Source organism: Dipteris shenzhenensis, chromosome 18, assembly GCF_047967505.1.
Source record: "Dipteris shenzhenensis isolate YYH24624 ecotype China chromosome 18, Dip_SZ_1.0, whole genome shotgun sequence".
Classification (NCBI taxonomy): Eukaryota; Viridiplantae; Streptophyta; class Polypodiopsida; order Gleicheniales; family Dipteridaceae; genus Dipteris; species Dipteris shenzhenensis.
The window spans coordinates 30,684,494-30,700,164 of NC_141613.1; the positions used below are offsets into that span (position 1 = coordinate 30,684,494).

Below are 15,671 nucleotides of genomic sequence, written 5' to 3' on the forward strand. Positions count from 1 at the left end.
GGCTCTCCCTCAGAAAAACTTGGTTGAGGTTCGAGCAGCTCCTGCGAGCTTCCCTCCCCCCCACCGCTAGCTCTACCTCCCCTCCCTAGCTCCCCCCCTCGCCGCGACCACCCCCGCCCCCTGCCTCTCCGCCCTCGCCCCCCGCCCGCCCTCCCCCTCACCCGCCGCCTCTCCATCGCCGCCCCTCGCCTCTCCACCTCGCCTCTCCATCGCCTCTCCACCTCACCTCTCCATCGCCGCCCCTCGCCTCCACTCCCCCCCCCTCCCCTCGTCTCAGCCGCCCTCGTCTCCCCGCTCCCTTCCATCCCGCCCCTTCCGCCTCACCTCGTTTCACCCCACCCCCCCCTCGCTTCACCTCACCCCCCCCCTCTCGCCGCTCCGCCTCTCCCGCCCGACCCCCTTCGCTTCACCCGCCCCCCCCGCCTCCATTCCGCTCCCCCCGCCCCCCGCTTCACCTCTCCGCCCCCGCCACACCAACCCCGCCCCCCCGCCCTTACGCGCCCCCCGTCTTCCCGCACCCCGCACCCTTCACCCCGCCCCCCGCCCCGACCCCCCCGCCCCCTCACTTCGCCTCGCCCGCCCTCCCGCTCCACTCCTCCACCCCGCCTCCACCCTCCGCCTCCGCAACCGTCCTCTCCACACCCAGGCTCCACCCTCCCGCTTCGCCCCCCCTTTTTTGGGTGGCAGCCTGTTCCTCATCGGAAGCTTGCAGTTAGTCTTGGCGGTATGGCGGCCCCCTGCCCGGATCCGGAGGCCCAGTCGGACCCTCCCTCTCCAGATGCCTACCGCGTTATCCTGACAGAGCAACAATCATCTCGTGTTCAGGAGGTTGCCATTGACTTTGCCCGTACCTCTGTTTACGGTAGAGTCATTGGACACTCTCCCTCCAGATCAACCATCAGGGACTGGCTCCAGTCCACTCTCCTGCTAGAGGATGGCCATATTGAGGAGGTGGCCCTTATGGGAAGGGGCATCTTCTGGCTCAAACTCTCCAATGAGAAAGCTGCGAGCAACCTGATTGCCGGTTCCCCCACATCGGTGGATGGAAAGATTATCATGATAGTCCCGTGGTACCGTGGATTCAGCGCAGCAGATTTTGATGTTCGGTTCCGTATACCTCGCCACCCAGTGACACTAGTTTTTCCAGGTCTTGCTGCTGAGCTGCCGCCGATTGTCAGGGACTTGGGCTCCCACTTTGGCTGGGTTATGCATGACACTTTCGCCGACGCGGTGACCACGGCAGGAGCCCCCCGAGTCCGTGTGGCTGTGGCAGATCCTGCGACTCTCCCTGCAGTGATCGAGATTGTGACAGATGCCGGCAGCATCACCCAGAGCATGATAGTCACCGGACAGCCAGGTCAGTGCCTGAGGTGCCACGGCTTTGGGCACTTGGCGGCTGCTTGTCCACGTTTCGCCAGCTCATCTCGACCCCCCCGCCCCCGCCCCCCCCGCCCCCCCCAGACAGCCACGTCAGGAGGAGCCGAGGCAGCCGGAGCCCGGTCCAGAGTTAGTGGGTGGTTGGACCGAGGTTAGAAGGAAAAGAGGAAAGAACAAGAAGATTTCGGATAAAGGCAAGGAGGCAGAGGTTACCCTTCCTGCAGCAGCACCCCATAGACCTGACAGGCAGCCGCCCCAGGGACCTGGGAGAGCTTCTTCTTCGACGGCAGCCCGCCCTTCACAGCCTCAGATCCCCCTCTCTCCCGCTCCCCCGCCCCTTTCCACTCAGTCCCAGCCCCTTCCCCAGTTTCCCCCCCCTTCGCCCGACCCGCAGCTTCAGCCCCCGCCTCTTCTTCCTCAGTCTCCTCCTCCTCCCTCTCAGCCCCAGTCCCAGATGCATCCCCATCCCCCCCCTCCCCCCGTCCCCCTCGACTCTCCTACAGAGTTAGCTGCACCGTCGGCCTCCCAGCCGAGGGCAGTCCCCGCTCCTTCTCCTCCACCTTCTCCGCCAGTCGCCTCCGTGGAGTCCGAGTCGCCTACCCCTCAGCCTCCTCCCCCTTCCCTCCCGCTGGCAGGACACCCGGAGTCTACACCACCACTGGAGCAGGCTTCCCTGCCCGCTAGCCCCTCAGTGGCAGACTCTGATGGGTCTCAGCTTCAGGAGAGAGAGCTTCCTCGAGACTTTTACAGATCTGGCCCTTGGGACTACTTGGATGTGGCCGACCTTGGGACCTTCCCGGCTTGTCTCGACATCAGTATCTTCCTGCTCCGCAAAGGGGCGGATGGGAAGATTGTCGCCTTGGCCCCTAGGGATGGCCCTAGCTTCGCTTTCACGTTCCTCAGCGATGGCACCGAGACCTGGACAGACGACTCGGTTTGGGAGGCTCTCAGAGAGCAGACACACGCCCAGGTTTGCTCCTGGATAGGCCCGTCCGGTGGGCAGCTTCTCGAGACTCAGTGGTCCGAGGGCGATGTGCGCCTGCGGTGGCGTTGCGCCGCCAAACGCTTCCGACTGATTGTGATCCTCAGACCTCCCCTGTCATGGCCTCTCCCCCAGGATGTCAGAGCTTGGTCCCATCAGAAACTCCGAACCTTCTATGGGATGACCACTTCAGAGATCTCGAGCTGGCTCGAGAAAGCATTTGTTCATGGCACCAAAGGCCTCTCGCCTTTGCTGAAGGTGTTGAAGAACGGGCAGGACGACCCCGTCTCCCCCTCCAAACCTTCTCATAAGCGGCAGCGCCTCCATTCCGACATGTCTGATTCTTCATCGACTTCGACCGCGAGCAGACAGTTGTTCGCAGCCCCCCATCCCTTTCCATGAGCCTACACCTCGTATCCTGGAATGTGAACGGGTTTCACTCTTCTGGCACCCGTGGTCCCAGGAAGCTCATTTTACGACAGGAACTTCAGCCTGCAGTGATTGGTCGTTTGGATGTACTTCTGCTCTAGGAGCACAAGCTTTCTGCGGCTCATTCCCGTAGCTGCGGGAAGGTTCTCCCTGGACGTTCCTACACTTACTGGGAGCCCTCGATCAGCGCACAGGGGAGGAGTGGGGGTGTCTGTACCTCCGTGTGCGAGCAGTTAGCCCAGGGAGTTTTCGGTCATGGCACGTTGATCCCAGGCCGAGCCCTTTGGGTAGGCCTGGATTTGGAGGGATCCAAAATAGGAATCCTCAACATTTATGCTCCCACAGACCTCCGATGCAGAGCCACCTTCTGGAGGACACTTACAGGGATTCTTCCAGACATGGATTCCTAGATTGTTGGAGGTGACTTCAACAATCTGGAGACCTTGGAGGACCAGCAGGGTAGAGGTCCGGAGTTCACAGGTATGGCTCAGGCAGAGCAGTCAGCTTGGGACTCTTTCATCTTCGCGACAGGAGGGAGGGACAGTTGGAGAGACCCGTCCTTCCGGCGTTGGCACGGGAGCCTGGACTTCTCTTGGGGCTTCCGCAGGGAAGGAGGCAGACTCCTGGAGAGGCTTGATAGATTTTATGTCAGTGATTGGGCCATCAGCAGAGGCGGCCAGGCGGGTATAGTTCTAGGGACGACACTTTCCGACCATGCGCCTGTGCTCCTATCATTAGATTCGGCAGCCCAGACCCTTCCCCCCCGGTCATGCAGGATTCCCGACTCCATTTTCTCGAGGGTGAACGTGCGCAGCAGTATTTGCAATCTTTGGGACAGAGACTGGGGGGAGTGCGTGGATCTGGTAGACTCAGTTGCGCAGGCTCTGCAGGAGTCCAGCCAGATCTGCCAGCTAGCAGCCCTACAGGTTCGACAGGATTGGTGGGGCAGAGAGAGAGCTCTTCGGAGGGACCTCGCCTCCATTCAGCGACTCCAGCAGGCTTCCCCGGGCTCGGAGGAGCTTCGGATCCAGGCCCTTCGAGCCAGAGCCCTCCTGGAGGAGACACTCTAGCGTCGCTCAGAGTTTTCCTATCACGCCTCTCTCTCCTTCTGGGCCGGGAAGGGTGACCGGATGTGCAGGGAGTTCTTCAGGACGCATGGCCAGAGAGCTGCAGGTGATCAGCTTCGAAGTCTCAGGACAGCGGATGGTCACATCGTTACGGATCCGGGGGAGGTCCTGGGGTTGGCCACTGACTTCTACAGGACCCTCTTCCAGCAGGAGCCGCTTGCCCCTCGTGCTAGTCGTGCCCGTGAGGAGGTGTGGAGGCACATTCCATCCCTGGTCCAGCCTAGCATGCAGGCGACGTTGTTGGCACCGTTCACCTTGGATGAGATGTTGGAGGCCGTGATGGCTATCGACGGACAGAAATGCCCAGGAGAGGATGGGCTATCCCGAGCATTTTTCACCTCCTTCTGGGACCAGATCCATCAGCCCCTCCTTGCAGCTCTGCAGGGGATTTTCAGTAGCGGTCAGATGCCAGAGAGCCTTTCCTCGGGACTGATTTGCCTCATCCCGAAGGGAGGAGATAGACAGGAGATCCGCCAGTGGCGTCCGATCACTCTCCTTACCACTGCCTACAACCCTCGCCAAGATGATCAGTGCCAGAGTTCGGCCTCTACTCCAAGACCTCATTCATGACACTCAGACAGGCTTTGTCCAGGATCGCAGCATCCTGGATAATGTCTTCACCTTTTCAGAGGCGGCAGAGTGGGCTCAGCACAGCGGATCACACCTTGCCATTCTACTTCTCGACTTCGAGAAGGCATACGATCGAGTGGACTGGTCCTTTTTGGAGGGGACTCTGGAGCGGCTAGGTTTCCCGGCAGGTTGGATTCAGGGTATCTCAGCTTTGTACAGGACAGCGTCTAGCAGGGTCATCATTGGAGGCAGGATGGGTGAGCGCTTTAGCTTGGAGAGATCAGTGCGTCAGGGCTGCCCCCTTGCTCCTTACCTGTTTCTTTTCTTCGCCGAGGCCATGACTTACTACCTTCGGGCGAGGTCCACCGGGATCAGGGGTGTTCGCCTTCCACTCCGGGAGGACACGGAGCTTTTGGACTCGGAGTACGCAGATGATACAGCCCTTTATGTCCACGACGATGAGAGGATGCTAGAGAGGGTGTGGATGGCCCTGGAGGTCTTCTGCTCGGCCGCTGGTGCGAAAATCAACTGGAACAAATCAGTTGGTTTTCTCACAGACCCTGGGGCGTGTTCTCAGTGGGGGCGATTCCTGGGTTTCAGATGGATTCCACGGGGACAGACAGCTAGATACCTTGGCTTTCAGGTTGGCCTAGACATCACGCCAGCTCAGCAGTTTCTCCCGGTGCTAGACTCCATCCGACGGAAGCTGGCTTTCTGGAGCACTGCTAAGCTGTCTCTTGCAGGTCGTGCCCTGGTAGTCAACCAGGTCCTCCTAGCCACGGCTTGGTATGTGGCTTCCTGCTGGTGCTTCTCGAGATCCAGCGTGGCACAGCTCAGGAGGTTGGTTCGGAACTTCCTTTGGTCTGGGGAGGATGGTCTTAGAGATACCAGAGCCAGGGTTGCTTGGCAGACAGTCATTCTTCCGCAGGCTGAGGGTGGCCTGGGGGTCATCGATCCAGAGCTTCAGAGTCAGGCCTTGTTAGGCAAGCTTGTCATCCGCGGTCTGACCCCGGGGGGGCAGACGTGGAAGATGTTACTTCAGCAGGGAGTCGGCTCTTGTGTCCCGCGCCGAGGTGGAGAGTGGCTACCGTCCCTCAGGTGGATCTTCACTTCCGCCCCGCTCACTCAGCCCCGTTCCCCACTCGTTCGTAGCCTCCTCATGGTTTGGAGGCGGCTCCGCCTCAGTCTCATTCAGTCCCCTCCCAGCTGTCAGGAGGAGATCGATCGCCAGCCGCTTATCTGGAACGGTCAGGTCAGAGATGCCGAGGGCCTTCAGTTGGGGGAAAGATCACATATCAGGGGGGACGGCTAGATGAGGGGGCCAGCCCGGTCCCTTCGAGTTTGGAGGGATACGTACAGACATCTGGAGATGGCTGATCTTGCAGACGCAGCTGGAGGTGCACGTGGAGTCCAGGCAAGACGCACGGAGATCGACGATGCGATCCCAGCTGTTTGGTTGGTTCCACCTGAGCCTCAGGTCCTCATGCCTGGTGACACCTGCTGGCTGGGACAATTCACCCCCCGTGGCATCCCACTGGTGATCGCAGGACGTATGGATGACTCCTCTATCTCCTTCTTCGCGGTTTCTGGGGATGGACGACTCAGCAGAGAGGATGCGCTCATCGACCCCCTACTCCCGTGGCAGAGGGTTCGGGTCGTAGGCCTTTTGGGGAAGGTCTGGCGTACCGACCCTAGCATCGAGCAGGACCAGTTGCAGCTTTGGCGTCTTTGGCTCTGGGAGGGGCGGGCCTTGTCAGAGCTTGATTGGGACCCAGGAGAGTGGTGGTGGCTAGAGATTGTGACAGGACAGGGGCCGACTTCCTTCTTCGCCTACAGCACGACTCTGGGCAGGCGAGTTCTCGGGAGGATGCAGAGCCGCCCCCCACCCAGCGACCCAGCTGGTACGCACAGGGTATTTCCAGGTTCTTTTTGCAGGCATTCTGGAAGGCCTTGTGGGAGAGCTGGCGGCCGCGGAAGATCTCATACTTCCTGTGGCTTCTTGCCCACAAAGGTCTTCCAGTGGGGAGCTGGTTGAGGCAGATAGGCCAGGACGGATGCTGCCAGATTTGCCATGCGGATGAGGAGTCACCAAAACACTGCCTGTGGAGCTGCACTCGCGCCCAGGAAGTGTGGAGGTGGACTTTCGGGATTCTTACTCGCGCAGCACCAGAGCTAGGATTGATCACTTGGGGCGCGTTCTGTTGGTGCAGCACCGCACCTGGTCTTCATCACTTATTCGAGGCATGCCAGCAGGACCCCACTTTCCTTATCACACAGGGGACGTGGGGGCCGCTCGAGGGTATCCCGCAGCACCTAGCAGAGGCTGATACAGGAGTTCGGGAGAGGCAGCCAGTCTGGGAGATTATTAGCAGCATTACAGGGTGGCACATCTGGACCTCGCGCTGCGCGCAGATCCTCGGTGGCACCTCCTTATCGACTGCCCAGATCATGGCGGAGATTTGGAGTGAGATTATTCATACCCTCAGAGGCCAGTGGGACCAGATTCAGGGAGACTCCCGGGCCGGTCAGGAGAAGCGGAGACGCTTCCTCCGGGCTTGGGACACACAAGGCCTCTTCTTCGAGCAGACTACGCAGGGCCTTCGGTGGCACTACTCACCACCCCGATGGCTGTTCATTCACACTCGTCATATCCCTCCGTGAGAGTATGATTTATTATGCTACCTTTTAGGGCTGTGTCTGATTTGTGAACGCAGCCCGTCAGCTATAAGCTGACCTCTTGTATCTTGTTCTCGAAGTAATATAATTAGCACTGTTTTTTCGGCAAAGAGGAGCTAGTTCTCATCTCCCAAGGTAAGCTCCGGAGTCACTCCAAGTGGTCAAGCATTTTTTATAGTGCACAAGAAAGGAAGGTCTAAGTGCTATGCTTGCGGAAAGAGAGGGCATTTGGCCAAGGATTGTCAGTCCAAGAACAAATCTAAGGACCACGACACGGCATCAGGTTCATCTTCGAATAGTCTAGTGGTTCCAAGGTAGTAGTTGCCCAAGATCTCCAGGCTGCATGAGCTTTCTAGCACTAGTTACTGGTCCCCCCATGGGTCACAGCCAGAGAGGGCATGTGGGCGGGAGTGGGCTGATAACGGCCCCTATCAGTTGAAAGTCTCGCAAGCAAAGCAAGGTTGTAGAGCTATGGACCAGATATGTTCGAGGTTTGTTACTTGATGTCATAGAGACTATGGACACTGTGTACAGAAGTTCGCTGTTCAAGGTTCCTATACATTATGTGCTCACCGAAGAATATAGATCGTGGTGTGTGCCAACAGATCATACCCCATTGGAAACTAAATGCAGACTGGTATTCGAAATCACAACTGAGGACATCTCATTTGCTGTTCAAGGTGGCATTATAATTCGAGGATTCAATCTATTTGGTGCTCTCTCCAAGGTGAATCTAGTAGGCGCGCTACTGAAGGGTCCATGGTTGCTTCTTCAGTTCACTGTGCTCACCATGAGCTGCAAAGAGGGTGTTAAAGTTTGGCTTATCGTAATGAGAGAGGGCTTTATTGTGGTTGTGCCTGCCTGGGGAGGATAGGATAGGTGGAGACTTCATTAGGCTGGCTATGCTAGCTGGTAGGACTGAGTTGGGAGCCCAAACTAAGCCCCAACCAGGACAGGTTACCCGACCTGATTAGTCAGGTCGACCCGACCTAACCGGCCTTGGTTGGGTCGGGTCAGCCGACCTGTTGGTCGGGTCAAGGCTGACATGCTGGTCAGTAAATGGCCAGCCCTTGTCACCAAACAGGCTGGCTTAGGGACATATAAAAGGCTCCCCCTTCTCCACTCAAGGTGTCTCACACAGGGCCTCTCTTGGCGCATCCTCTCTTTCTCTTGAACACGCCCCTTCGCCGTGGTTGTATTCTTGGATTTATATACAGTTGCTATTGCCTCTCTCTCTCTCTCTCTCTCTCTCTCTCTCTCTCTATATATATATATATATATATATATGGTTTGTGTCCTCCAACAAGGGACACAAGCCAAATTAATTCTGAAGAACAAGATCGCAAGAAGCAAAGCTCTTAAGCAAACCAACAAATTAAGAGGTACCAAGATATGGATCTCAGAGGAGCTTACCTCAATGCAACTCAAGATGAAAGCCACAGAGCTAGCTAAAGTGAAGGAAGCTCGCAAGGAAGGTAAATGGCTGTTTACAGAGATGGAAAAGCACTCATTAGAGACTTCAAATCCAAACCCAAAGACCCTCAGTCTTAAACAGACGTAATGAAGGCTAATTTTATCATAGTACTAGAGCTTAGATGTGTGCTATAATAACCTCGAGATGAGATGCCATGTGCACTCCTTGACCCTCTGGTTTATCCAAATGTTGTCACTCTTTTTTGGCGTGTGCTAGACCCGTGAGCTCTCTCTCTCTCTCTCTCTCTGGGTGTGTGTGTGTGTGTGTGTGTGTGTGTGAGAGAGAGAGAGAGAAGCCGCCTCCTCCCTGCCCGCCATCCCCCTCGACCCCGAAATGAAAAGGAAAAAAAGGATGTGGACTCGAATGGATAAGAGTTATCCTAGAAAACACTCTCCTCTAAAAGGACTTGAAGGTTAGAGTCTAGAGCCGGATCCATTATGCAGGCTACACCTCTGTACATAACTACACCAGTTACAGCATTCCATCATGCCAAGCTAACCTAAATTTCCTTTCTGCTAATATTTGCTCTTTGCATCATCATGTGGCGTCTCACCGAGATAATCCATGAATTTCAGGTAACATGTTTTGATATTGATTTTAGTGATAAATCATCTCCTGATCTAAGGCATATCTTGATTCTCGCAAGGTCAACCCATTATGGTTCAATAATCACAGTAAATAAACACCAGAGGAAATGTCTCACTAGTGCATGCAATTCCTCTAATATTGTGCATCCGTACTGCCCCTTAACTGACAGGAAATTGGAAGGGGCTTCTTAGCCTATGTTTAGCCTTATATTGGCCATCCGTACCAAAGACTGCATTCTTTTCAAAATGGTGCACCTGTACTGCTTCATTTGCCAAGAGGCCTGTTACAAAAAGGAATCTCCTGGCCCTTATCTTCGTTTAATGTTTCAGTGCTGAAGGCTCAGGGACTGTCTGTTGCAACAAACCCTCCAATGCCACAACTTTCACTTCTACTGCAATTCAGCAAACTGACAATTCAAATGGCAACCATAGATTACCACTTCAGGAACACTTGTCACAAGCTCTTTCACAAGAGGTTGTAGAAGGTGCGGCTCAAACTTAGACGTCACAAAATTCACCATCAGCTGTAAATTTCCCGTTTCAGGTTCTCTGAAAAACATCATTAACTGATCAACAAGGAGGATAATTTAAAGAACATTAGCAGATACCTGATTTTTTCTTCAAAGCTGTTAGTTTACTTCTTCCAGGGAAGGAAATCAAGAGAGGAATAGCAAACTGACCTTCCAGATCTTATCATAAGGTGCTTCAGAAACCCCTCATGATTGTGAGTATTATACGGTGGCAGTTCCTGCGTACGACTGCCACAATAATGTTGGACTTTCTCTAGAACCTGCAGTATGCAAATTAATTTCAGTTAAACAAGTCAACTTACTACATAATTGTTCATACATGAAAGAGACAGATGGTATACCATATTGGCAGCATGCTCTTGCAGCAAGCATTTATTGATGGAGAGAACTTTGTCAAATCGACCTGGTGCATGTAGTCCAAGAGCAAATTGATCCATACAAGAGTCTTCAGAACTTTGCTGTGACATAGCTTCATATTCATCCTGTGGAGTCCATTTCTTGGTGCTGAAAGAGAACTCCATCTGTGTATCATATATTCAATGTTCAATTCATGTATGACTGGAGAGCAAAAGGCCATCAAATTAAACCTCTTTCACAGCAGTTCCAGACTTTGTCAAAGAGCTGGAGGAATGACAAATTTTGCAGAACGTCGATCATTTGCCAAAGCAATGGTCACATTCAACTGATAAATATAGCACCCAGCTATATGACCGTAAAGTTATGTCACAAAGAAGTAATCTGGTCAAATATTCTATCAGAACCTCAGAACAACAGATGTCAGATAAGGTCATCTAAAAGGATTCTCATGGCTTCATTTCACAATTGAATGTACAGCTCCTTACCAGTGTACTCGATATTGTCCTTTCAAACAAGTTAAGAGATTTATACTGAACAGACAAATCAATACTGAGCATCTAGAAACAGAAACAGGAATGAGCATCTAGAAACAGACACAGGCGCCCTTGTGTCAGTGTGTAAAAGCTGGTGCACACACAATTCTTGGAGTGTGGCTGGCCATCCAGCTTTAAATTCACATAATGCATGAAACAATCCCTGCTTTTGCTTCAAACCAGAGCTCAGTTGCAGCTTCACTTTTGTGAAAACTCCAGAGCACAGCTTCAGAAGTCAAGTAATAAGAGGCTTGCAGTCCTCATTTCCTCCCTCCTCATTATATTGCAGTCCTCATTTATGAATTATTGCAGAACCAGACAGCCAATAGAAAAGAAGCTTCTCTCATCAAAGAAGAATTTATCGCAATATCAGCAAGCTGCCACATGGACAAAAACTTCAGCAGTTAAATTTTGATGTCTGCTAATACAGTGGGATGTATATCTAGATGAATCCAAGAGCATGCCCAAACTCATCCTCTTAAAACACAACACAGTGCAGTTTCAATCTCATGGCAGTCACAAGGTTGAAAACCAAAAGCTCAATCACGCGTAGCAGGGACTAGCTACTATGACATACCCACCAGACCATAGTATAAACATAAGCTCTCACACATACACATACACATCCACACATACTTTGCCATCCATTTATACAAAGGTCTTCCTACTAAGTTTCTACCAGCACTCCAGAGGTGAAGGAGAAGACTAATAAACAAGTAGTCCACATTCTCTTCATTCAACATAAAAATAGGAGGTGAAGACTAATATTTCATTTGAGTCTCTCCCAAACGAGCATTTCTGAGCAAAATGCCCACTATGAGGGGCACACATGTTCACACAAGGGTCACAAATTCTCATTATCCATGTGCAAGAATACTTCAGTTCCTTCAGCAGCCTTGTTCCATCGCTCCTCACATCCAACAGCTCAGCCCGGGTTCCTCTCAAATAAACAAATGCTACAAGTGAGGACGGGAACAGACCCAATGCACGATGAAGGGTGGAAGTGGCTTTTGGTTGTATAACCATTCGTCCGGGGTCGGGAACTAGAAATATAGTAGCTCAGTTCGCGTCCCACAACAGCTTTTGTCGTCCAAGGTCGAGAACTAGAAATATGGCAACTCCATTCAACTCCCGTGTGTAGGATTGCTTGAGAGAGAGAGTGCAGGCAGCAAAGTGTCGCACACGTCTTAGCCGTCAAGTCAAACTTGGATAATAGAAAAAAGAGAAGTACAAGGTACAAGTACCTAGACCTAGGACTAAGTGTCCTAGGTGTCACATAGGACTAACTGTCCTATGTGGCCTAAAAGACACTAACTCTACAACTGCCTATATTTATGCCTACAAGGCACATACCATGGCCTATAGGGCATCACTAGAACCACCAGAAGATGGCCTACAAACCCCCCTCCATGGGATGGGCTGAAGTATTCTAGAAACGTCTCAGAATACCTGGTATTTTCTCGTCATGGTGGCACATGTTCATCCAAAAGAATATAGCCACCTATGAATGTACAAGGGATGCGAAATCATGTAACAAAGGGAACCAAGTGTAAAGCCTGTCGAAAGACTTCGAACTTGGGACGAGGAAGTGCCTTTGTAAACATATCTGCTATGTTGTCCTCTGTGGAAAGATAGGACAACTCTATGTCTCTCGCTGACAACTGCTCCCGAACATAATGATAGTGAACTTCAATATGCTTGGTACACGCATGAAACACTGGGTTACATGCAATGGCCAAAGCACTCTGGCTGTCAGTGTAGACAATAGTGGAGGATGTCTGGCGAATACCAAGATCTGTAAGTAACTGTCGAAGCCAAACACACTCTACTGTAGCGGTGAAAGCTGCCCTATACTCATCCTCCAGCTAGATGTGGCAATTGTTGGTTGCTTCTTGCTGAGCCAAGAGATACATGAATTGCCAAGCAAAAAACAATTGCCAGTATGTGACACTCTCGTGTCGGAACATCCTGCCCAGTCACTATCCGTGTAAGCATGCATGGTAAGTGAACCCTGATCACCATAGAAGAGGGCTAAATCTTGAGTGCCTCTGAGAGATCTGAAGACTCTCTTCACTGCCTGCCAATGCTGCGAACTGGGCATGTGCACGAATAAAGAGTGATATCACATGGTGGGCTCCCATCATGAGCTGAGAATTTGAAGCCAGGGTCCACTGGAGTAGAGATCGGCTTGCAATCCTCGAACGGAAAACGATCAAGGAGCTGTCCACTATACTTGGACTGAGACATCACGATACCCCCCTCAACATGAGCAAACTGAATGCCCAAATAATAATGGATCTGTCCCATGTCTGACATGTCAAAAATCTGCTGCAAATCAGCCTTGAAAGCTGCAATTTGCTGAGTATCTGGGCCCGTGATGAGCATATCATCCACATATAAAATCAGCACTAAAAAATCAGATCCACTCCCACGGACATAAAGAGTGGGTTCTGTGGGGCTATTCTAAAAACCAAGGAATAGTAAGTGTGCATGAATTTTGGCATACCATGCCTTGGGTGCCTGCTTCAAACCATAAAGGGCTTTTCTAAGCCGGCATACCTTATTTTCAAAATTAACAACCTCAAAGCCAGGAGGTTGTGAGACATAGACTTCTTCCTGCAAATCCCCATGAAGAAAAGCAGTTTTGATGTCAAGCTGGTGCACTTGCCAATGATGATCGAATGCAATGGCAATGACACATCTAATGGTAGTAATCCTAGATGTGGGAGCAAATGTCTCCTCAAAGTCAATGCCTTGTTGTTGGGCAGCATACCCTTTTGCAACAAGACAGGCTTTGTATCGATCTATGCTGCCATCAGATTTCCTTTTTAATTTGTAGACCCACCAGGTTCCAATGGCATGCTTGCCGGGAGGAAGATCTACTAATTCCCATGTGTCATTTTTAGCAATGGAATGTAACTCAGCTCTCATTGCATCCATCCACTCTTTGCTGTCAAAGGCATCTTTATGGCACAGAGGCTCTTCATTGCAAGCTGTAGCAAGGAGTGCAAACTCAAGAAAGTGACCATGCTGTCTATTCCCTGATCTTGTCCGGGCAGCAAAAGGCTGATCTTGTTTGTTGTCCCTCAATGTATCAAGAAGCCATCTGGAACTTGTCTTTGCTGTCTATTGACAGCTCTTTCTTCAATGACTGCATCATGAATAGTGGGATCATTTTGTGCTGGAAGAGAAACCTGCAAATCAGCATGGGGTTGTGGCTGATTATTGCTTGGTGGAGGGCCTACAGGAGGCTTATGTTGCTGGTCAAAGTCCTCTTCTGAGGATGGCAGAGGTAACCAAGATTCAAAGGCATATAACATGTCAACATCTGGCTTAGCTTTGCAGTCCACAAGAGGAGAAGCTGAATGTTCAGCAAAGATTACATCTCTACTGACACTAATCTTCCCAGTATTTGGTTGATATAACCAATACCCTCTGCTCTCCTGGCTGTAACTAATAAATATGCATTTGATTGCCTTGTCATCAAGCTTATGTCTCAGCTGAGATGGTACATGAACATATGCAAGAGACCCAAAAACTCTCATGTGTGAAAGTGAAGACTTCCTGCCTTTCCATGCTTCATAAGGTGTAACAGTCTTCAATGCCCGTGTAGGTGATCTATTCAACACATAGTTGGCACACATTACTGCATCAAGCCAAAATTTATTGGGCAAAGACTTGGCCTTAAGCATGCATCTAGCCATCTCCATTGTGGATCTGTTTTTCCTTTCAGAAACAGGATTCTGCTGAGGAGTGTAAGGAGTAGTACATGAGTGAATAATTCCCCGTGAAGACAAAAATGCATCAAACTCCTTTGACATATACTCTGTTGGAAAGGTCACCTCCCCATCTGTAAGCCCCCAAATGAGGAGAGCGTGGGGGAGGGAGACCTAGGGCAGGATGTGCCCCAAAAAAAGAGAGGTGGGTACCTGGCTGATCTACAGGAGCATAAGGCGGAGCAGAGGACAGCAGTAGGGACCCAAAAGAAGAGACCATGGATGACATCAGCAACAGTACGGAATAGTACAGAGCTGATGCGCACACATGGCAGATCAGGAGAACAAGGTAAACAAGCACTGACATGGCAGGTCAGCAGCGTAGGTGTACGGGGCTGCATGGGGCCTGGTAGAGCAGCAAATGGGGCTGCCAGTGGGCAGTGGCATGCCTTATATAGGCTGGGCCCCTACCTTGATTGGAGGGCCAAAAGCCCTAGAAGTGTGGGCCAAAGGGCCCTAGTTTTGTGAGCCCTTAAAGGGCTGTTTTGGGGCAGACTGGTTGACCCAAACAGACCAGCCAGTCGGCCCATTTAGGGCTGGCTGGTCAGTTAGTTCAAGGGGCCCTTGGGGCCTATAAAAGGAGAGGCTTGTGGCCTCATTTCTCATCCAACATCCAGCAGAAAGTGGAGCAGACAGGAGCAGCCTGAAGGCATTCCCTTTGGCCTCAACTTGGAGGTAAAGGAGAGTTGAAGGAGTGCTGCAAACTGAGTTCTCTAAGGGCTGGGACCTTGGCTGTCTTCTAGGGCAGCAAGGTGTTGTGATCATCATACCTTCTGGAGCAGCCATTCACAAGCAGGTTGGAGTAGTGGAACAAGGACCTGTGTGCTGCAGACAAAGCTTGGCAGGGGCTGCCTACCTAGGCTGATTTACAAGCAGTAAGGTGGAGAAGAACACACTGGACAGAAAGTCTACAGACGCTCGAGGTGGAGCACGCGGGCTCGAGTCTAGAGATAGCCAACAGATAGGAGAAAGACCTTGTGGTAAGATCAGAGGACCACACCATTGGTGGGACTCTGGACCTAACTCTCTTGTATTGTGTCCATAGTTTTGGACGGAAATATATATTTTGGTGGTTTCTCTATCTGGCTGGTTCATTGTCTATTGATGAGTCTGCACATCTATTGAATGCACATAAGTAAAGAAGTTTGTGATTCCACACCCACACCGCACACTGTGTGAGCTCCTGGGCATTACTACAAGTCTTCCGCTGTGTGTACCCTTTGTTGGGTATTTTCTAACATGGTATCAGAGCC

General features: G+C 51.9%; 1 protein-coding gene across 1 annotated transcript in view; it reads right to left on the reverse strand.

Moving 5' to 3' along the window:
- LOC147891098 (RNA methyltransferase family protein) overlaps positions 1-15,671 on the reverse strand; it is a 78,894-nt gene that overhangs the window by 48,918 nt on the left and 14,305 nt on the right. Inside the window, exons 3-5 of the mRNA XM_087389994.1 lie at positions 10,094-10,273; positions 9,903-10,012; positions 9,660-9,771 (exon numbers count right to left, since the gene is read on the reverse strand). Of these exons, the coding sequence (XP_087246120.1) occupies positions 9,660-9,771; positions 9,903-10,012; positions 10,094-10,273 (402 nt within the window). The remainder of the gene's footprint in view (positions 1-9,659; positions 9,772-9,902; positions 10,013-10,093; positions 10,274-15,671) is intronic.